The sequence below is a fragment of the Protopterus annectens genome, chromosome 5.part0 (assembly GCF_019279795.1).
Source record: "Protopterus annectens isolate FY-2018-M chromosome 5.part0, PAN1.0, whole genome shotgun sequence".
Classification (NCBI taxonomy): domain Eukaryota; kingdom Metazoa; phylum Chordata; order Ceratodontiformes; family Protopteridae; genus Protopterus; species Protopterus annectens.
This window is the reverse complement of record NC_056735.1, coordinates 896,634,508-896,657,918: the sequence shown is the minus strand read 5'-3', so window position 1 is coordinate 896,657,918 and position 23,411 is coordinate 896,634,508. Positions and strand designations below refer to the sequence as shown.

Here is a 23,411-nt window from a genome sequence, read left to right as displayed (position 1 = left end):
TAAAGAATATGTTCTAGCAAGTAATATGGTGTTTCCCTTAAATTTTTGAGTGCCAGCTTTTATAGGCAATAGGGTGTGCACTCTTGGACTTGCTATAACAGCACTGCCAGACATAACTTTGGAAAGGTGAAAGAGACCTGCAAGTTAAATATGTGACATACCAAACCAATAGGGTGTTTATATGTGGTGTGTACAAAGAGATCATGAGCTGATGGCACCAGTTATCAGTACCCTTTCATACACTTCATGCAAGTGTTTATTTATTGTGCATGTACTCTATGGTTTTGCACTAGACGTGTAATGAACTGATTAACCCACAGCATGTTATAGTCCTTACAATCTGTATGGAGAACTCTTGGTTGTAAGATGTTCTTCTTGAGTTGGTTAAATACGAAAACCAACAGATTGTTCAACATTGTAATTTTCCAGATAACTGTTTTACTATACTGAAGATTGCCACATAGGTCCTATAGCTGTATATTACAACACAGTTAAGCTACCTACAGTACATCACAGGACGCCATGCCTCACGCACTTGGCTAACTTTTTCAATCCTTTATCATGGTCTATTGCTAAAATTACTAAAATTAATGAAGAGTGACTTTAGATGTAAATAATGCACCATAAAACTTATTTTTGTCAGCCACTAATCCAAAAAAGAAGGACAAAGAATGAGACTGTCAAACACATTACTGTAATGCACATACATTTTCTCCATCAATAGCATACCTGCAGAACATTAATCAATGGAATTCTTAACCAACAGGTCTGATAATCTTAATTTTATTTTATTTTTTACTAATTTTATTCTGAATTTGTTATCTGGGTACAGCAGTGATTCCACTGGACCTACTTCTGTCTCAAACCAGGGATAAACACAGTAGATACATGGTGTTAAATACAGAGTGAAAGACAAGAATGGAATATATACAGTTGGGTCTAGTTCACAATGCTTGAATTAAGACAATGAAACTTAGAAGATTGAGATGAATATGCAGAAAATGCACAAGAACGAACTCTGAAAATAACGACATTCATAATATTGAAAAAAACAATGGAGGATGTTAGAAACCACTCCATGATACCCTATATGTTTCTATTAATGTGAAGACAAATGCAGCTTTGAAGATATCTCTAACATATAATCTATATCATAATATTAGTTTCAACATACACAGAGCATACTGTAAGACTCCCATGTAAGCATACTGTATTTTGAACAAACAATTGTTACTGGTCAGTCCAACTATAGAACAAACGACAGCCCCCGAAGAAGCTGAAAACAGTCCCAGTAAAGATATTCACGCACTGGCACAATAAAAAGTAAACTTCATCTTTAATAAAACCATATAAAAAATGACAAACAAGTTGAGCGCTTTCATCTACTCCTGCAGATTTCTTCAGAACCAATTATTACTGCTTTGCTTCTTATTTTATATTCAAACTTCACCAATCAAAGCATCGCAATTAATACATAATTAAAAACACTTGATTGTGAACCAACCTCAAGGTACTTAAAGTGCACAGTGCTGAATTCCCTCTATATGAATAAGTAAAAATAATTTTATGCATATTAATCTATAAGCTTTAAAATTAATTTCAGAAAAATAAAACAATTACCTACATTATAAGAACTCACAACATTTGATCTTGAATAAGGAACAATGTAATTCAAATTCAAAGGGCTAAATGACAATATTTCAATAAAACCTATGTTGGATAGATAATAAGACAACATTATGTTCAGGTTATTATATTCATCAAGTTATTGCATAACATATTCAGGGAGATATGAAATTAAGGATATGATAATATTCCTTTGCAGGTACAATCACATATAGATATTGAATTACATTGTTCCTTATTCAAGATCAAATGTTGTGAGTTCTTATAATGTAGGTAATTGTTTTATTTTTCTGAAATTAATTTTAAAGCTTATAGATTAATATGCATAAAATTATTTTTACTTATTCATATAGAGGGAATTCAGCACTGTGCACTTTAAGTACCTTGAGGTTGGTTCACAATCAAGTGTTTTTAATTATGTATTAATTGCGATGCTTTGATTGGTGAAGTTTGAATATAAAATAAGAAGCAAAGCAGTAATAATTGGTTCTGAAGAAATCTACAGGAGTAGATGAAAGCGCTCAACTTGTTTGTCATTTTTTATATGGTTTTATTAAAGATGAAGTTTACTTTTTATTGTGCCAGTGCGTGAATATCTTTACTGGGACTGTTTTCAGCTTCTTCGGGGGCTGTCGTTTGTTCTATACTGTATTTTGAAGTAACACATGACTGTATAAGACAGTATGAATTAATAATACACATACTTTGCAGCTTACATATCAAGCAGCATAGCTCTTACTTTTTTAAGAAACTCCATATGTCATGCCTGCTCCTATGCTGCAAAACAAATGGGAACTGATTATGCCTCTGTAATAGCTTTCTGTTCCTTGGAGGAGGAGGGCAACCAGCAAACATCTGTACTCTTATTTCATCTACTTGGTTTTGCTCTGCAACTAACACAGACATTAGCTGAGATAAGTTAGCAGCGCATTTACCAAACACCTTAAACGCCTATGCCAAGCGTCTACATAATTTTGAGTTCTTGGCCGGAAAAAAATATTTAGTGCAGCAATATTCAAAAATGAATCTGGAAATAAAGATGGAAATCTTGCAAAGGATGTACTTCAAGTATTACATTGGTCTGGTTTGCCAAGGATATGCCAGTTGGTAAAATACAGAAAAAAGGTCCTTTCCTTCAGTAGGAAAACTCTTGCATAATTTGTAAAATGCTGACATAACTTCATCTTTAGATAAAGAAGATAATGCTGCCAATTTATACACATACAATTGAAAACGCATACAAGAGTTGTATAAAGAAGCTAATACTAAAGCCTGAACCTTTTTCTCCATATTTTCTTTCCAAAGTAAAAGAAACAACCTTTAGATACTGCACCATTTACGTTTAACTTTACACTTTTCATAGCTGTAGTCTCAAAATCACATAACACATACATCACTTTACATTCATAACCGCTACTGCCGAGTAGATCAAATACACAGTGCCACATTTTTTTCACATAAGATAATAGAAAAGAGGAGCAAAGTTACTATACCTACCATATTTTACTAATCCAAGGATGCTATATAACTGTCTATAAATGGTACCTTTAGTTAAAAAGGTACCATCAATAGCTAAATTATAGCTCGGCTAACATCAAGTCATTTCTCCAAAGTACTGAATAATAACACATAGTTTTTACTTTGTGTATAAGATAATCTCATTTCTATAAAGCTCCCTGCCTTTAGAGGATAGTTACATGTCTGTATGTCTTGCACGTCTAAACTTTGCTCAACACTAGAATGTAAATAATTTTTACTCACTCTGTTGACTTGCTGCAATAACAAATTCCTACTAGGAAGCATTGCAACTAATTCAAAAGATGTTGTTGCCATCACATTCCACCAGTAACCAAGGAGTATCCCTTAATAGTGATGCTCACTCCTTTAAATCCTGACATATAATATACCTTTGTACTTCACAATGATCACCAGTGTGATGGTGTGCTACAGATTTTACATGTTCCTCTCCACTTTATACACATGATGTTACTGCCCTACTGTCTTTAACTTTGAACTTACATGCCCAATATTTGCAAGCCTTGCTACTTCTTTCCAGATGATAAATGTAACAGTCTAGTACAAGAACTTCCTTCCCTTTCTGAGATTTCTGAGTATTATAGACAGGACCAAGGGTGCCTGCTGCGTAACACGTAACTTTGCTTCCTGCTCGTACATTGCAAATGAAGGTAATGTTACAGTTAGTTTATACATTTACTGCACTAGTTACACAGCTATAATATATGATATATCATGCACATCCTTAGTCTCAGACTTTATTCTTGCGCATTTCATTATATTTGCCACTATTTTCTAAGTTTCATTATTGTGTTAATTTGAGCATATGAAGTAGACCCATACAGTTATATATGCAAAGTGAATATTGTGGTTGGTTTGAGTCTATATGACATAATATACAGAGTGACTCACAAAGTGCAATACATACATATATTATATACACAGTGGATATTACATCTGGCATGCTGAAAGAATCGCAATAAAAAGTAGAGCCAGAGCAAGCAATGCAGAGGGAAGTAGGGTATGAAGAGGTAAAGTTATACGACTAGAGCGAGAGAAAGCAGTATTTTCTTTGAGTCCTATAATTTGCTTTTAGTTCTGATCAGAAAATGGTGTAAAATGAATGATCTTTAAGAAAAGAAGTGAGAGATCCTCACAATTTGGGTCCAAGGGCTGAGAAAGCAAAGTTTTTACACTGAATTCTATTTTGTGGGATGTGGTGGAGAGGACCTGAATTGGTAAGACTTCTAAGGTTGTATGTTGGTGCATCTCTAAATAGACCGAAGGCTAATGGGAGGAGGTCTTATTCTTTATACATTTGAACACCTGAGGGGCAAGTAGAAAGTAAGCATGATGTTTCACAGGTAGTACATTAGTTTTTCAAATACTTTTCTAATTTACTTCTTGAGGAGAGAGCAATGAAACAGAATATGGGATTTTAGATAGTTTGAATGGTTGACGCATTTCTTTTAAAGGAAGCTGCAGTCAGAAAGAGAACATATTTTGTTGAGGCAGTAAGATATCTTTAGCTATAGCATTCCTACAGGGTCTGGAAAGAAAACAGGAGATTCCTTTTGGCAAAGAGTAGGAGAGAGAAAGTTGATTTTGTTTGCATGTGTGTGACGTAGACGTGTAGATGAAAATTTAGGAAGCAGGGCAACCTTAGGTATTTGAATGCAGTGAAATTTTCAATAGTGTTATTCAGGCAATCAAGGATATATAGAGGTCTGGAGATAGATGTGAGCTTTTGCCTAGTACCTAAAATCATTGTTGTTTTACAATAGTTAAGCAATAATTAGTATTCACTAATGCATTAAATAAGGGTGTGAAAATCAGCCTCAAATTTGAGATCAAGTGAGGAGAGACAAAAGTTAAAGCAGAATAAGACCATGTCCTCAGTATAAAACAGGAGAGGAGGATGGGAGTGAGTCAAGAGGGAGTTTGTTAATGTATACAGCAAAGAGAAGAGGTGCCAGAATAGAACCTTACAAATGCCTTTCTGCAGAGAAATTGATGGAAAGGCTGATGAGCTGAAATTCACTAAGATGTGATGGCTAGTGAGGTAATTTTTGAACCAGGGCAGTGTGCCAGTGCTGTCACATTTGAAGAGATGGTCTAGGAGAACGAAGTGATTGTCAAGAACAAATGATCTGGTGAGGTCATTAAGAATGGTTACAGGAATTAGGCTATTATTCATTCCAAGAAGAATGCTGTTAGTGAGTGCCAAGATAGCTGTGGGTGTACTGGGACCAGATCAAAACCCATACTATTTTAATGAGAGAGAGGGTGGCATTGGTTTATGTACTGAATGACTTTCAAGAAAGGTAATTTTTCCAGAAACTTTCTTAGGGTAGGGAGAATAGAAATTGACCGTAAATCTTAGTGAACTGAGGGACTGGGTTTTGATTATTCCATTTGTTTTTGAAGCCCACTCTAATTCGCCAGTCTAGGCAATATCAAATGAATCCACTGTTAAAATCATAACATTATAAAATCATAGAACATACAAGATGACTGGGCTATGTGGCCACTTAAATCTTGACAATACCCACTCTTAGACCTTACCTTTTTTTTTTCAAGGAACAATAGACGAATCAAAATAGGGGTGAATTTATGAATAGCCATCCAATTGTCTAATTCCTTCTTAAAGAAAGACAATGTGTCACATTTCCTGATCTGGAGAGGAAGTTTATTCCATAAAAGGGGAAGTCATGTGACAAAGCTGTCTGTCCACTGTGATTTGTTTATTTGCTGAAACACGCTCAGATCTCTGGTTCTTACATCTGCTAGACTGTTTGGTTTGTGCAGAAATAAGAGATCTAGGACTGCCACATCACTATTGGCCTGGAAGACAAAACACATAGCACCCCTGAACGAGTCTTTAGGACATGGAATACAGGGACAAAGCCTCCAGCTGATCTTGAGAGCTCAGATCCTGTAGGTCCATAATCTTTTTGTCAGGAATCATTAGAGTCTCTTAAACTTCTTGATCTGTTTAGTATAAAAAAATCCCAAAAGTTATAGTATTCAATGATGGGCCTGATCAGTGGTGAATACAGAGAGATAAGGACTTCTTTTCAACTACAGCAAACACCCTTTGCAATCAGCTGTGCCACAAAGAAGGATTTTCTGAGCACTACTGCAATATAATGAGCACAGGACAGGAAGGTATCTACCCATATTCCAATGTCTCACCCAACATCTTTGTTTTAGTATGAGATGCTTTCTATATTATAACGTGGAAGGAATGTTTGTTTACTAAATGCAACAATATTGCATTTTTTAGCATTTAGTTTTTGCATATTTTCAGAGCACCAGCTATTAACATTTGTAAGTTTTCTTTGCTGTTTCTGCATATCAGAAGGGGATTTGAGTATAACATCCAGTTTATAAACATCTGAAAATGTGTACGCTAAACAGTGGCCCTAGCACAGATTCTTGCGGTACCACACTGGTTACATAACTGCATTCTTTGGACATGCCTGCTACCCATCACAATGTGAGTGTTATCCCTCAATCAATTAGCTCTCTGTCTAACTATAGAGGGATCAGTTTGGAGAGCATTTATCTTGTTGATGACATTGTCATATGTTATGGTATCAAATCCCTTGGCAGGGTCATGGTATGCTGTATGTAACCATTGTCACTAATCAAACAATTCACCAGATTCATTAGACAGGAACTACTGTTAATAAAGTCAAACTGCTGGTGGTCAAGTCTTATAAGATTTTCATATCATAATTTATCAGGTCTGTTATGACCCATTCTGTGACCATGAAGGTGAGGCTCTTCAGGCTGATGGGTCTGTAAATCCTGGGGTCCATGGTGGGAGAATTGCAGGAGCAGATCTACCAGCACATGTTTACTGCTGTTCAGCAGGCAGATTGGTATATTTTCTGGTCCTATAGATGATGTTTAAATTACTTTCCATGACAGAAAATACAAGTATTGTTTTGTGATAATGTGTTTAAGATCCTTAGGTGTATGTGGGTTTGGTACGGGTGCCTATGGGATGAAATTTTCACTGACTTTGTATATTTGCAATATCCACTAGATCACAGTAAGTGCTGTCATGAATAAGTTCAGGGCACTGTTGCCTGTTATTTTGTAACTTCTTGACTTAAGTAAAGAAAGATCTGTAATTATCATTCGCTTTTGATGCTAACCTGAGTTCATGGGAAGTCTTGTTATCCTGATGATATTTTATAGTATCTTAGATAACCTTTTGATGTTGATTGACTTGTGGGTCTTTAGTTTTTCTATATTTTCTAATGAGCTTTTTACTTTTAATGTTTGCTTATTAATGCATGTGGACCACCAGATTAGTTTGCTCTTACCCTTCCTGTTTTGTTTAGTTTTGGTAGATACTAACAGGTATATACGGATTTCTAAGTGAGTGCAGAAATTATACGTACTAATACTAGTAGTGTTCGCATTTTGGGGGATACACTTATACTTGAACTTTGAGACTTCATCATAGAATTGTAGAAAGGTTGTGCATTTGCAGTCTTTGCTTACTGGGATATTTGTATCTGATGGCTTAGGGAATTTTAAAGAGAAAGTTATCAATTTGTGGTCAGATTTGACTGGACATGGTATACCATTAGATGTATCATATAGGTACAACGTTTGTAAAGAACAGGCCAAGAACATTGTGTCCAATACTGGGCTCTTTGACTATTAGATCTAGGGAATTCTTGATGAGGAAATGAGGATTATTTGAGCATAACTTACATTTGGGGTGAAGTGTCCCATTTTATGAAATGATAGTTAAAATAGCCCAGAATTACGGAGCTTTTGGGTTTTGGAAGTCATTGAATGAATTTAAAAATGGACATGGGGTCATCAAGGATCCTGTAACATGCTACAATCGGATGTTTGGTTTTATTTAGAGTGAGTTGAATCTCAGTAAGTTGGTTTGTGGGTGTCTAGGAATCTGCCTTGAGAAAATGTGTTTAACAAATATGGCTATTACCCCACATTTCATTAGTTTTAAAGGCAGGGCGCACACTGTATTTACTTTATAGTCTTGATGCTTACCTTTTGTGAAAGGTAGCAATTTAGAACAGTTATTAGACTTATTTTTCTGTTTTGAAAAAAAAAAAAGATTTATTATACCCTGTGGATTTCATGTGACTAACAATTTGCCTGAGAAATACATGAAAAGTGCCACCAAAGCTCTTGCTTACTCAGTATTCATTTTAGTAAACAGATCCTTAAACAAAAACTATGTCTGTACACTGTAGGAAAAAGTCCTATATTATACCCTTTCACAAAGTTGGAAATTTGACTGATCTGTCCAGCTGCAGACCCACAGCCATCCTTTTCAGTTTGTTTAATATATTCAATAAATGTCATCAAACTCAACGTCTTAATTATATCACTGCCCATTCACTACTCTCTCCCTCAGGGTGTTTTCCGACCTTATCACAGCACCACAACTGCCATCCTGAGTGTCACTAGTAAACTGACAAAGAAATAATGGTAACATTTTCAGCTATATTCTTAGATCTATCTAAAGACTTTGATAGGATGTCAAATCAAAACTTGCTATCCAGACTGGCTGCACTAGGAATGCATGACCTCTCTATGCCTTGGTTTAGAAACTACCTCTCAAACAGGGAACAGACAGTAAAGTGGCAAGATAACATCTCTAGCTTTCTCCCAGTTACAGCTGATCCCCCCTAAGGCTCAATATTAGGCACAGCTGTCAAGTGAATTTAAAGACATGCAGGCAGGTGTGAGTGTGTGTGGCTTCTTTGAAGGTTGGGCACAGGGCTGGTAACTCGACACTATAAAAATTCACTGCAATCATTAGTGGACCGGAGTTCCGCTGTGGTGACCCCTAACCGGGAAAAAGCCAAAAGACAGTTATTAGTCATCATATTTATAAATGATCTGCATTTATCAGCAAAACAATCTAGAATCATCCGATATGCAGATGACTCCACAAACATCCACTCTACCAAGAACTTAGACAAATTACAACACCTTGCACAAGAATCTCTCTCCCACAACAAGACTTGGCTTACTGACTTACAACTATTCTTAAATCTCAAAAAAATCCAAACTAATCTTTACCTCAAAGCAACTATCAGACCAGAAAAACTCTCTCAGTTACTTTCTCAGGCCACACTAGGATAGAACTGGTAATCCATATCAAGTTACTTGCGGTTATTATAGACAAAAACTTAAAATTCAACCATCATGCAAAGTAAGCTAAAAAGAAAACTCACCAAACACTCGGAGATCTCTATAGAGGCAAAACATTTCTAACAGATCAAGCCAAAGTAAAAAATGCTTAATCCTTTCTCATTCTAGCTCTCCTTTAAGCAGCTCCTGAACTTGTCAAACTTCAATGCTTTCAGCCCTCCCTACTCAAACAATAAAATTTTCCCCAGATCAGCAGTGTAGGATATAGCACTGCTCACACTAAAACAACTCCAGTGGCTAGACTAAGGCATTTCTTAACTTATTCATGACTAGTTACTTCACATAAACTTATCACACCCCCTAGGTCTCTACACTCTGTTAACAATTGCTACTGACTGTAAGGAAATCAAATAACCCCATAGGTGATGCCATATATTCCTCTTGCCTCTCTAAAATATGGAATTCAATCTCTCTCAAGCTCTGAATGATATAAAATAGCAAGTCCTTCAAACTACGATTAAAGGACTACATACTAACTACTTGGATTTGCACAGGTACTGCTCCAGGCTAATATGAAAATCTCTTCTGCCATCTACATGCTTACAATACTTGATAAACATACTTTTCATGCCATTCTTGAACAAATCCCAGATTATTACACCTTCCATCATACTCTCACCACCCTCCACAACTACCACTCATAGTAATCTTCTTATCTTACCCCATCTATCTCCTTTTTATCACTTTTCTTATGCTTGCTTTATCTCTCAAGCTTTTTCCACTCCATCCCATAATCTTACAACTACTATTTTAGAAGTACTACTCTTGAAGCCATTTTTTTCACTATGTGTTGTACAACTGTAACTACTAGTTTTAGTGCTACCATGGTCTCCATGGTTGAAAACATCATCAAAACGTATGGATTGTCCATAAAAATTAAACCAAAATTTGATATCTGTAAAGGCCATACATATATGTGGGAGTCCATAAAGCTGAATCAGGAAATCTTGCTGCAACAATTTTACAGAGAGCATTGGAAGCCCTTCCAATAATGGCCCCCTCAATTACCTTCATAACATTGCAAGTATTTATTAGTCAAGTTACCAAAGGAAGAGAGGCTGGCTTTGCTTGGTTTGAGTAAGCATTTTTGGATGAATGCAATGTTAACCCGTATAAAAGTAATTTGGAAGATTCACAGGCATTACTGCCTGGAATAACATGAAAGTTCCGACAGTCATGGCTGCTATTACAACTGATAATATTAGAAAGAAGCTGGCCTTGGAGCTAGAAGCTCAATTTAGCACATGTTGAGTATTCAGCTGTAATTATGAACATAAACAGTTCCTATTTGAGTATCTGTTTTCCAAAAGAAAAGAAAGAAATTCATATTTTCTGTAATTAGACCTTCATATAATATGCTACTATGTTTTTTTTTTCTGTGACTCATGCGTCAGTGGTTAATTACTAAACTTTTTTAGTTTAGATAAGATGACTTCCCGATACCAGTTCCTACTCTGTAATGTCAATATGTTTTGCTTCTATGATTTTTGAATTGAATCTTTGACCAATTCTTCAGGTGCGTTAAAAAAAAAAAAAACTTTTCCATTGCAGATACTTGCTGAGTTTTCTTTCAGCTCTCATGTCTAATGTAAAACTTGTTAGGAAATTGCTCAAAGTTATAGGTCAGTCAGCTAAAAATATTTACAAATAGTGAAATGATTATTAAGGAGTATGAAATAATGCCTATGCATATGCTCTCCTGGCAAAGAGTGCATAATGTAAGGAAAAGGGGGGGGGGTGGCACGAGTGGTGAATGGGAATAAGAAACAGAATGAGGTAATGAAATAATAAAATGCTAGGTCTTGTTTAATTTTTGGGCCTGCCTGGGATGAGATGGTTAACAGAGCTTCTTGCTTGGCAAGGGATAGGCTACACCTCTCATCTCATGGTGCTTGCTTACTAGATAAGCCTTTGTTAATCCCACAGTGTTTTATTTATTTATTTTTTTGGTAAAGTTCAGCTCAAAGGCATACCCACTTAGAAATATTAGTGCAGCACTGATTTTTTTTCTAAATGTTTGAACAAAAAATGTGAATATGAGGCTACTCTCTTCTTTGAAGATGTACACATCGATGCATGGCTTTAAGCCATAAATAGCACCCACTGCTTGTCAGGTTTCAGAGCTTACCATGCATTCAGTTCCAGAGGAAGCCATGGGGATATATACACATTTTTAAAATCCTGTTTTTTTTGTGACAATTTATGCACAGTATCATACTGGAACTTGCAGACAAGCCGGTAACCCTCAGTAAAACTTTGTACCATATTGTTGCCAATTATAGGTCCTTTTTATGCTTCCTTTAAGTATGTTGATTACCAAAGTGAGATTGAAAAAAAACTATTCTTCAAATTGAAAGTACTTACTTTGACTGAATTTAATTTTACAATAAACAGGCATGCCTCTACAACTAGCAACTTATACACTCAAAACTGTATCATTTTTCTTATTGCTAATTCCCTTAATCGGATTAAATTCTTTCCCCGCCCACCAGAGCTGATAGTCATTTTGACCTTCTAAACAAGTTCTCCTTTTACTGTACTACCCATAATATAATGACCTCCTTAATGAAAGTCTGACCACTTAAGGGCAATCTTCTCCATTAAAACACACTTTAAAATGCAAAAAAAATCAATGTAATTTTCAATTATTCCAAACCAAACTTCCTCCATTTTACAAATACTTTTGGCAAATACAAATGCTGCTGTTTTCCACATAACCCTGTTGATGCTGTCGCACACTCCTCTAAATTAAACTCCCTTTTTGACAAATGCATCAAGGTGTATGTTCCCATTTGTGATATGAATAATAGCAAATTCAACATAAGCCTGTGTGATGGAATTCTCATGTATTCTCCCAATATAAAAGGGAATTAAAACGAATAAGTAAAACTCTTAAGCACACCATCAAGGAGTGTAAGGCTAGGTATGAATTCAGAATTGCTATCACCTATAAAGATATTACATATACAGATACAAAACATGTTTCAGTTACATTAGGAAAGTTAGAAACAACTGTCATTATTGTTCCAAATTTATTTCCAGTAGACTCTCCCACTCTGTTCTCAAAGTTACTGTTGACATCCGTATGGAAAAACTTAGTGCTAATTTCATGTCCACAAGGCAGACAGATGGCAACTTCATTAGCAACCAACCTCTTCCTCTGGAAATCATCTGGGCCAAGTTATATCCACATTATCGAAAGCCAGAAATACTTGCTTCATGGAAATTATAATATTTCCAGCTGTCTAATACTGAGTGTCTTGCACCACTTGGTCAAACTCTTCTTAATCTTTTCAACTTAAATCCATCTAACAATGCAAATAAACTGCAAACTGGCAGTGATGGCAACCCAAACTGCTCAAAAACATACCAAAAGGTAAAACAAATATGAATCTAACTGCAAGTTTATAATAAACCAAAGGTGTTTTATTAGTTTAGCACTTTTGTCCATTACTAGAAAGGACTTCATCAGAACTAATAAACCACAGGACAACACACATATTTATAATTTAATCATGATCACATGACTTACTTCCCTAGATATGTACAAATATTTCCTGTGATAGTAGACAGACATAAAAATATCATTATATAAATAACTTCCAACACATATGAGAAAAATTGCACAAATTGTCTGATACTGAAGTTGAGCACACAGCCATAATAACTGGTACATACATCAGAGCTCAGCTGTGGTGGTTTCTGGGACTGCGTTACTCACTGATGCATGCCTAACTGCAGCAGCTAATTTTGCCAATTTTTTTATCCAAAGTATTTAATGCATACATGAAACTGAGGCTAGCACATTGTAGGGCAAGGTGGAACAAATCAAATGCATTTGAATTCCTAATGTTTACAGACTGTTATAACTTTCTACTTTATTAGAGCATTGCTGGGACACATTAAATAATTTCCTTCCTAAAAGAAAAAAGAAGGATTTTGAGGGCTAAAACGAGTGAAGGATGTATCCGAAAATATGTATGACTTCAGAGGTATGAGCAGTAGTAACCCAATGGTATCTGGTGAGTGGAGATCTAGAATCAAAGTCAGATATTTGCTAACCTGGCCCTTGTGGCAGCTAATTCTAGAATTTGATCATCCATTAGATAAAGCTGTAAGTGTAGTCTGTGTGGCTGGTGTCAGTCATTTGTTCGGTCTGTATATACTGCACATCAAAGGTACTCTTTTTGCATCTTGTTGTTTTCAAAGCATTTAACTATCAGTATAATAAAACATTATCTTGTACTGTTTCACAACTGAGCATTTGTTACATACAACAGGTGAAAGTAACATGTTTGCATTGATTTGCTTTAAGAACATAACCATGAGTTACATCTGCCCATGAACTGCATTTTCAATTAATTTAATTTTTAACAGCTACTGTTAATCCCTTAAACACACTTGAATAAAGCTAATTTAAAATGGGGGGGGGGGTAATAGATGATGGAGCCCCTTCACAAATGAAATAAACAGTAAATAGAGTGCAAAAGTTAAAAGCCATTCAGTGAGGTTCATTATGTAGAAACAACTAACAATTACTTGCACAAGCTACTATTATTCCTGCAACCAGTTCAGGTTCAGATATTTACTTATCTACCTTTGGTCATGTTCTGATGTGCTTTCAGCCTACTGAATGTGTAAGGGAACTAAATGAGACATTTTATGACCTTCTTAAATTGTTTATCATTAAAGGTGTCTGCAAAAATATGTCTGCAAATTTTAAACGTTACCTGAAAGACACCACTTTAATGCCACATTTCCCTGTCATAGTGAATGCGATATCAACTCTTCTGCTCTTTTACTTTCCACATTGTTGCCTTAGTAAGTGCTGGACAACCTGATTAAGATTTTTATATACAGTATGATCATTTAAATGGTGGCCTGCTTTTATGGCTTGAATGTATTTTATGCATATGTCCCTTAACTCATTGAAACCTACTGGCAGTAAGAATTCAGTATGACATTCCACTGCTACAAGCTGGATTACAATTGCTCTGAAGTTGACAGAAACTTAACTGAGAATAAATATTTTTAGCTGATCAAGAAAAGATGATTTTTGCATTTCTTTTTCAGCTGAAGTGACTCTCTTACATTTACTATGCTTTCTAACAGCACTGAATTCAAAAATTCAGCACCATTGCGTGATCAGCAAAAAATCAGCTTTAGAGTTACATTGTGTGATCAGCAAAATCAGTTTTAGAGTTGAAAACAACATTTTAAGCACTTGCTGCCATTGGATGAAACATTGCTTGCATCCTTATTTTGCATTTCACTAAGACAAGTCATAAAAATGTGTTGCAGAAAGAGTGATGTATTGCTACAGTCTCACTTCAAGATTAAAAGAGGTGCCACATTTTGATTCCTTACACAAAGGAAGCCACATTTTGAATTATACTACAATATTAAATAACAATACAACCAGGTAACCCACAGTTCGGTGGATTCGACACTACAAGATTGTGATAACCACTGTTAGTCTTCATAGCTAAAATAATATAACATTTCCCACTACTCACTTTATAACCAATACTCCTCTTGAACAGCAGAAAATACAATACTTTGATATTTTGTTTATAGCATTTATTATATTTTTGTCTTCTTAAAGTAATGGATGTCAACATTACCAGATATTTTGGAATCCTTTACCTTATACTTTTGATCTGTGAGGACTTCTCAAGCTTTTCTCTCAAGGACATATACAATCAAATTATAATATAAGATCATTTTTCTTAACATGACCTTTTCAAACTATCTGTGCACTTCTGTAAAATGGATGATTAAACTACAAATTAAAAAAAAAAAAAAACTAAACAAGAATCTTACTTTTGATGAACTCTAGCAAGGTCATGTTGCTCATGGTATCAGATTTGCATCTGATTTCTCTCATTAAGTTTTTCTTAACTTTGGTATTTCCTTCACTTTTCTTTGCCACCTAGAGAGAAAAATGATGAGCTATATTACTGTTTAAGATAAGTGAACACATTTAAGAGGGATATCTGGGTATTGAATTTAGTAAGAAAACCCTTAAGGTAATATAGGTAACCCTAAAATAGCTAAATGTAGAATGCAAACTTTGACCCATATATTGCTGCAGCAATTGTCTAACAGAAATAAAATCAAATCACTTGATATATCTGTCATACAGTAGCAGGGACCCTAGATCTCCTTTTATTTACACATCAGTAATATCTCTGTCTCTCATGAGACAAAAAGAGGCACATATTTTAATAAGAAAATGTTGCTCTTCAGTTTTGAACAGTATGTTAGTGCCTCTCTCTTTACAGAATCCATTCAGATAGTAAACAGCAAGCCTCATGTCTTTTAGGAAATGTATACATAACCATTTGATTTAGTAACATTCTAGACACATTTTTAACCATAATATTCAACATTTTTGTTATGTGTTTGACAATGCATTAATATGCCCTACAACTGCAAAAAGACAACTCTTGAGTGGGTAATTGCACAGTTACACTAATGCAGTTTATGAGGCAGGAAGAAGATATTAATACTATGAACATACAGGACATTTATGAACATACATTAAATATGTATGCTGCCTAAAACTACCACTTTCTAATATTTTATATATCTTTCTTTTCTTTGGTAGTAACTTTTGTAATATGCAGTCATTTTTTTCTTATCCATCACTGTAACTAGATTAGTGGACTTTAGACTGGAAGGACAGCTTCATATTTAACGTGGAACTGGACAAGACAAAGTTTACAATCTTTCAGCACCAGAATTGGGAAAAAAATCTAAACATGTTCCAGAATACTTTTTAAATATTGGCACCACTTACTTATAAACTTGAGAAAAATAAGGGTACATAATTTAACTTGCTTTCTCTAAAGTAAAAGAAGTCTATAACTATAATCCTCAAGGCCTTTTCTTCAAAGCATCACTAACTGTAGTACATGAGACCAAAGTTTTGAGCCAAAAATAGGGAACGTTTAGAGGTATGCTCCAAATGTGTCCAATAATTAAGGCATCAGTGCTTATCTGAGTCTACAGATCAGTTACTCATCTATTTATTTACCTATTCCTATTTGATTTACTTGATTATTTATTTACTTTTTATTTTTCACTAACCAAATTGATCCCATTAGGCCTATGACCAACTTTCAGAATGATGGAAGGTACAACTTATATGGACTAACTAAAATATGTATGGAACTCTGGGGAAATGTCTCTATGCGTTTTGATAACTTCAAAGTGAGCTTTAACATTCATCTATACGTCTACTAACTAGGACTTCAGTTTCACATATCACTCCCATTCAGAGGCAGTTAACTAAATTAATCTAAAATTTCAGACAGTATACACTATCAAGAGCTTGTATTTCTTTTGAGTGTGTCCATGGCAATTCTTGTAGTAGCCATCAATATTTAGGCCTGAAAAGGACAGCGATGTTATTTCCTGTATACGTTTCATAAAGTCTAAATTACTTTTTTATGCATTCCATGCATTCTTGAAAAAATGTGTTTTGATACAAAATCTCCTTCTAGCTGTAGATACATGCTGTTAAATCTTCTGTACACCTTCTAGGTTCATTTAAAGAAAATATTAACATTTCTGATGTGTTTCAGTCAAAATGTTAAAAGATACAAATGTTGTAAGCTAATGCTTAATACAGAAGCAAACACAGGTAGATCTTACAAGATTGCCATTTCTTTATAGCACCAGACTTATAAATAGTGCTAAAACTGAAGAATATGAAATTACAGTTGAAATCCTTATTAAAATGTAAATGTATTAATAAAATATAACTCACTGAGGAGGTGGTAGATTTCATATGATTTATATAAATTAAATATGGCTCCTGGGCTTCCATTTTGTACCGTGACTTCCATTTTAAATGACAAGAATACTGGACTTCAATGAACTATAAAATAGAAATGTTTTCTCCTGAGAATGAGAATGAAAACAAAATAGTTTTTTTTTCTGCAAATGTGGCAAGGAATAGGATAATTCTGGACAAAGAGGAGAAAAGAAAGTAAAGCAAAACTGTCAAACTAATATATAATACAAACTTAATCCATCAAAGATGACATACTTGCACATCACTTTGAGGCTTTTCTATTTCTCATAGGAACGAGAAAGTCATATCAGCTTTCGTGATGAAAAAACCCTGTGCAATATAGATACTGACCTACTGTAATCTGTTACTTAGTCATTTAACACAAGCTGACCTATGCTGACTGACCTACTGTAATCTGTTACTTAGTCATTTAATGCCAGCTGACCTATGCTGACTGACCTACTGTAATCTGTTACTTAGTCATTTAACGCCAGCTGACCTATGCTGACTGACCTACTGTAATCTGTTACTTAGTCATTTAACACCAGCTGATCTATGCTGACTGACCTACTGTAATCTGTTACTTAGTCATTTAACACCAGCTGACCTATGCTGACTGACCTACTGTAATCTGTTACTTAGTCATTTAACACCAGCTGACCTATGCTGACTGACCTACTGCAATCTGTTACTTAGTCATTTAACGCCAGCTGACCTATGCTGACTGACCTACTCTAATCTGTTACTTAGTCATTTAACGCCAGCTGACCTATGCTGACTGACCTACTGTAATCTGTTACTTAGTCATTTAACACCAGCTGACCTATGCTGTTACAGGTCTCAGTTTGAATGCTTTTTTTCTTGAACAATACAGTGTTGTGAAAGTTAATTGTTTTTTTTTTGCTGTTCCAACTTGATTCATTTCATAATATATCATATTTAACCTCAGATGCTGCCTCTTTCCTGAAGTACAGAATGATAAAGGATTGAAAACATACTGTTCATTGATATATTTTCTGAAGAACAGAAGAATGGAATTGAGCTGAGGAACATTGATTAGTAATCTGTGTTTTTAGCACAACTGACACATACCAAAACTTTTGGTAATTTCACAGTCCGATTGCAAAGATTGTAAAAAATAAACCTAACACTGTTCATCAAAAATGAAGCTGTTTGTCTAAATGGCTGGTCTGATCAGTTTTCTGGACTGATTTGGATGTTCCAGCACTCGTGTTTATAATAAACTAAAAGTTTATGTATGAGCTGTAGAAAATAGTAAATCAAGATAGAGCACTACTAGGGGTAAAAAGGGATTTTTGGCTGACCAAATAACAATGGCAATCTATGACTATACATGTAATAAGCTACTGTGGAAATCTATGAGACAGACTGTGTTTGAGTATGTAAGTAGCTATTGTAAAAGCCCAATCAATGTGCACTGGTTAAATGAATCTGCTTATAGAAGTAAAGTAAGGAATCAACAAATGCAGTTACTGAAACTTGAAGTAGCTGACTTCGGATAACTGTCCTGGGAGAAACTTGATATAGCAATTACTTAATTCAGGATAAAAAAATAAGCTGATACATGGAAAACATTTCGGATGCCTTTAAAGTTTTTTTAAAAAAATGTCCTCATGTCAAAAGAGTTTACAGTCATTGAGTTTGCTTGAGAATGTGGGGAAAATAGAGAGGGTTTGGAATGCAACAGCATAGCGACTTTGGTTCAAGACAGATTAGGCAAGTTTGTTAAGAAAGTTAACACACATAGCAAGGGACCAAAGGAAAAAAAAAAACATGAGTGATAGAGCATAGCTGCATGGCACTGACAGAAAGTGTTGAGCAGAGAATAGCATCTGTTATGGAGGGGGCAGATCTGACCTTGAAAAGTAAAGATGGGAGGTAGATCATAGAAGAATGAGAATTAGTAGACTTTGCTTCAATTTTTACACAGGAAAGCAAGGGAGAATGTCATTCTGAGAAGGAAATACTGCAGATTGGAAAGAGAAATAGACTGACACCAGGGAGAGAAAGAAAGAGAAAGAGAGAGAGAGAGAGAGAGAGAGACAGAGGGACAGACTGACAAACATGAACTTCCTAAAAAAGAACAAAGCATAGTGACTTGATGGGCTATCATCCAATACCATTTGGAATATGGCTAGTATTTTGGCTGATCACGGAATGCGCCTTCGGCACATTACTATCCACTGCAAAAAGGCATGAGGAGAGGAAAACACCAAGTGTAGTAACCTTGTATAAGAGAGGACCATGAAAAATTCTGGGAACTACAGGCCTGCTGGCTTAATGGAAGGATTACAAAAAGTTATGGAGATACTCCTGAGAGAAGGACTGGGTGTTTTCTCAGAGGGCAAACATTTCCAGGATAGTAACCAACAGAGGTATAATCAACTTTCTTTGATGGCCAGAAGAAACTGTCAATCAAGCCTGATCCAGTTTCATGATTGCATTACAGAAGAATTTGACAGAAGCAGATGAGCACTTGTGGCATATGAAGATTTCACCAACATCTTCGACTTAGTGCCACACAAGTGGCTGTTGGAGGTAGGATCAAGAATAATGAATTTGATTGGCGCATGATGGTATTATAAGACACACTGAATTGTGATGAGATGGACAATATCTGGCCTAAACAATGTGGTTACTGGAGTATATGAGGAGTGGATTCTGGGTGCTGTACTCCTCAGTATACTGCTGGATCACATGTATGAAGGAACATGAACATGAAAAAGTTCCTCACTGATGATGCACAGTTAGATGCAGCACTATTGGATGGAAATCTTCTAAGATAGGATTCAAAAATATTGACATAAAGATGACATTGTGCAGCTGGACTTTGGTATGGACAAATATGAAATATTACCTCTAACTGAAACACATCTGGCAGGTTATATCTGCTGAGAGATGTGGAACTGAAAACAAAAGAGAAGCAAAAAGGTTTGGATTATGTTAATCACACCTGCTCTGTTTTATCAGGAGAAGAATAACAAGGCAGGGAGAGCAACCAACCAACTGTTGGATTTTATCCATTTTCCCCTGCTACGGGGCTCTGACCAGGCAATAACTTGACTACTGTGTATATTTCTGAAGGCCATATAAGGATAAGGACATTAAACCTCTAGAAAAAATCCAGAGGAAAAAAATCTTCAAAATAGTGTGTGGCATTGATGGAAAGGATATAACCAGAGCCTAAAAGAACTAGATTACTCACACTGGAGACTAGGAAAAAAATGGACATACTAAGTGGATATAAGATAATGTAGAGTACATGAGATGTGAAGGCAACATCCTGAGCGGGAAAGAAAGTGAAAGGAGAAGGGTGCACTGGAAAAGGATTAAAGATCAAACTATTACTTGGATGTGTGAGTGCACTTCTTCCCACAGAAATGTATACATGGAATATAATACCTGAATAGATGGTGTAATGGGAATCTGCAGAGTCTTTTAAGAGGGCATGTGATTGGCTGAGAAGGGGTAAAGGGGAAAACAAGGATGGATGTGAAGTAAACATTGATACACTTAAAAAGTGTATCGGTCATGTTTGGAAGAATCTATGTTTTACAGTTAATTTCCTTTCTAGTTATACTCCTCATTATAAGGTTTTAAGTGATATTGCAAATTAAAGTGTGCCGTCTCATTTTTTAGTTTCACTGTTTCCTCAGCTTTTCTCTACAGCCAAAATAACAAAATGATGTTATTATAGGTATTGAACAAAAATATCAAGGGTTTTCAAAAAAACAACGCCAAAAAGCAGTCTGAACTGGTAGAGATATCTTCGAAATCTTTACTTGGTCCACTGGATGTGGAATGGCAGCAACCCGATATTCATATTAATCAAGGTACTGATTCTTTTGAATAATTTAAGGTAAAACTGAAACAATATGAAGACTGTGCTTGTCAATTTAAGAAGCTGCAATGGAATGGTAACAATTACGTTTTACTACATATTTGCAGATGAAGTAATCCCACATGGACTCAGGGTACTAAAAATGCCCACTTACTGTAACAAATACCCTGATTTATTAAGAAAGTGGCAGCTTATTAATTTAAGCTGCTCCTTTAAGTATATGGAGTTGATGAATGCCTTCTTCAAGCCAATAGAGCTAGATCTGAGGGCTGAAACTGAAACTCTATACACCGAGTTAATGTCTGCTGTGGAACAAAATGCTTATAATGACTTCCTGTATGAAGTTTGTGAGCACATTTCTATATTTGAGAAGAGACTGATAGAAACTAACGAGAAAACTTTGCAGAGAAATAAATGACTTTAAGAAGGGTAATGTCATTGTCTGGAAAAATGAAAGAAATTCATCTCTAAATCACACTAGATTAACATCAAATGAGCAACGTGAACACTCTGCTCAGGAACTGTTCTGTTGTTAATACAATCAGTGACATCACATACCATAGTCCCACCTCTGAATACATCTAATTTGACAGACAATGATGTGAAGCCAGTTGTTATTCCTGTTGAGCCTTTACCATGTACAGATAACAGTATGAGATCACTTCCTCTTCCTGTTCTGCCATTACCGTGTACAACTCCACTTTGTATTTTGAACACTAATACTTTAACAACATCTAATGGACATGAACAGCAAACTTTTGTTGATAATAATGCCATCAGAGCTCATGATTCAATTGAATTTCCTTTTTTGGAGAAACCTTTGCCCTTACCAGAAACTCGGTAGCTGAAGGAGAAACAGCGCAATAGATCACACCAAAAGAGTCTATTCCACTGGCCAAGAATGAAGATCCAAACAAAAATCTAAAAATGGTATTTAATTTATCTAAATAATCTTTAAATGAATGTGAGTTAAGCATTTTGAGTAAAGGTTTGGCATTTATTCTAGCAATTACTGTTGACATTTCTAGAACTATTGCTGAATTTAAATATTTTGTTTGAATACTTAATTTAAAGGCATTGTTTGTTTCCTCTAACAACTATGCTGATAATGAAAGAACTAACAAATGTTCCAGCACATTTGTAGCAATGAATAATACAGTTATCCATGTTTTTGAATGTGCTGTTGACCCCTGAGATTTATGATACTTGTTATAAGCAAAATAATACTTTTTATAACCTTACCATTAAGGAATATAATGCCTTTAAAACCCATTTGAATAATTCTGAAATTACTATAAAGAATGTAGATGAAGGTGGGGGAATAGCTGTACTTGATACGGCATGCTACATAGATTGTATGAATGAAATGCTAGCTAATGTAGACTATGAATGCATTCTAAATGTGAATGTGCAAAGATAATGGCTAAAATTAATAAAATTCATAATATTTTACATAGATACATGGATGAAGGTAAAATATCTAAAGAATGATGTGATTATTTACTAGTTAAACATCCTAAGACAGCATTCATATATGGTATACCAAAACTATGCATGTCTGAAACTAATCCTCCACTTAGACCTATTGGTTCAGCCAACGGTTGGGTCACTGACCCCATTTCACATTTTTTAGAGACTCAGCTTAGAGAGGGGTTTGAAAAGACTGGTACTATTATTAAAGATATAACTCAGTTTTTACAACAGCTGCATAGCTGGTCTAAATGTTATAAGGTCGACACGTTATTTTGTTAGATTGGATGTTGATTCATTATTTACGATGATACCCAATGATGTTGCTGTTGAGACAGTTAAAGAGTTTTTATTAGAATATGCAGAGTATTTTTACTGATGTAAACCTATTTAACAGAAATGTCCCTTTTTATTGACTGTTTCTGGGTGATTTGTTTTTAGTGTAGAATGGCAATGTAGAGCTGTTTGATGAGTTTTTTAAATATATATTCAAGTACATCTAGCTTTTTGAAGTTTAAGAAAAATATATCAGATAGACACATTGACTTTCTTGATGTTACAATATACAAAAAGGTTAACGGTATACAGGGCACTACATTGCACCAGAAACCTATAACATTTAATTCTTATTTACACAGAAATAGCATGTAGCCACAGTTTATTTTTAACAACATTATTAAGAACCAGATGATGAGGGTAGCTCGACTGAATACATCCAATGATCTGATGGAGAACAACTAAGAAAGGTAGCAAATGACTTTATTAAAAAGGGTATTGTGATACCCGTGCACTGGCCCAGCAATCAAGGAGACTCCATCCTCAGCAACAACACCAGTGAGGGGCATCCATATAGGGAAACGATAATAAATACAAACATGGTAAAGTACAATTTCCCTTAAGAGCACACAAGAGATCACAGTCCGT

The 23,411-nt window shown here is 35.2% G+C and overlaps 1 protein-coding gene across 1 annotated transcript in view; it reads right to left on the bottom strand.

The window, feature by feature from the left end:
• Nucleotides 1–23,411, bottom strand: part of SLCO2B1 (solute carrier organic anion transporter family member 2B1) — a 1,297,574-nt gene that overhangs the window by 411,918 nt on the left and 862,245 nt on the right. The window contains exon 8 of the mRNA XM_044072692.1: nt 15,178–15,286. Within this exon, the coding sequence (XP_043928627.1) occupies nt 15,178–15,286 (109 nt within the window). The remainder of the gene's footprint in view (nt 1–15,177; nt 15,287–23,411) is intronic.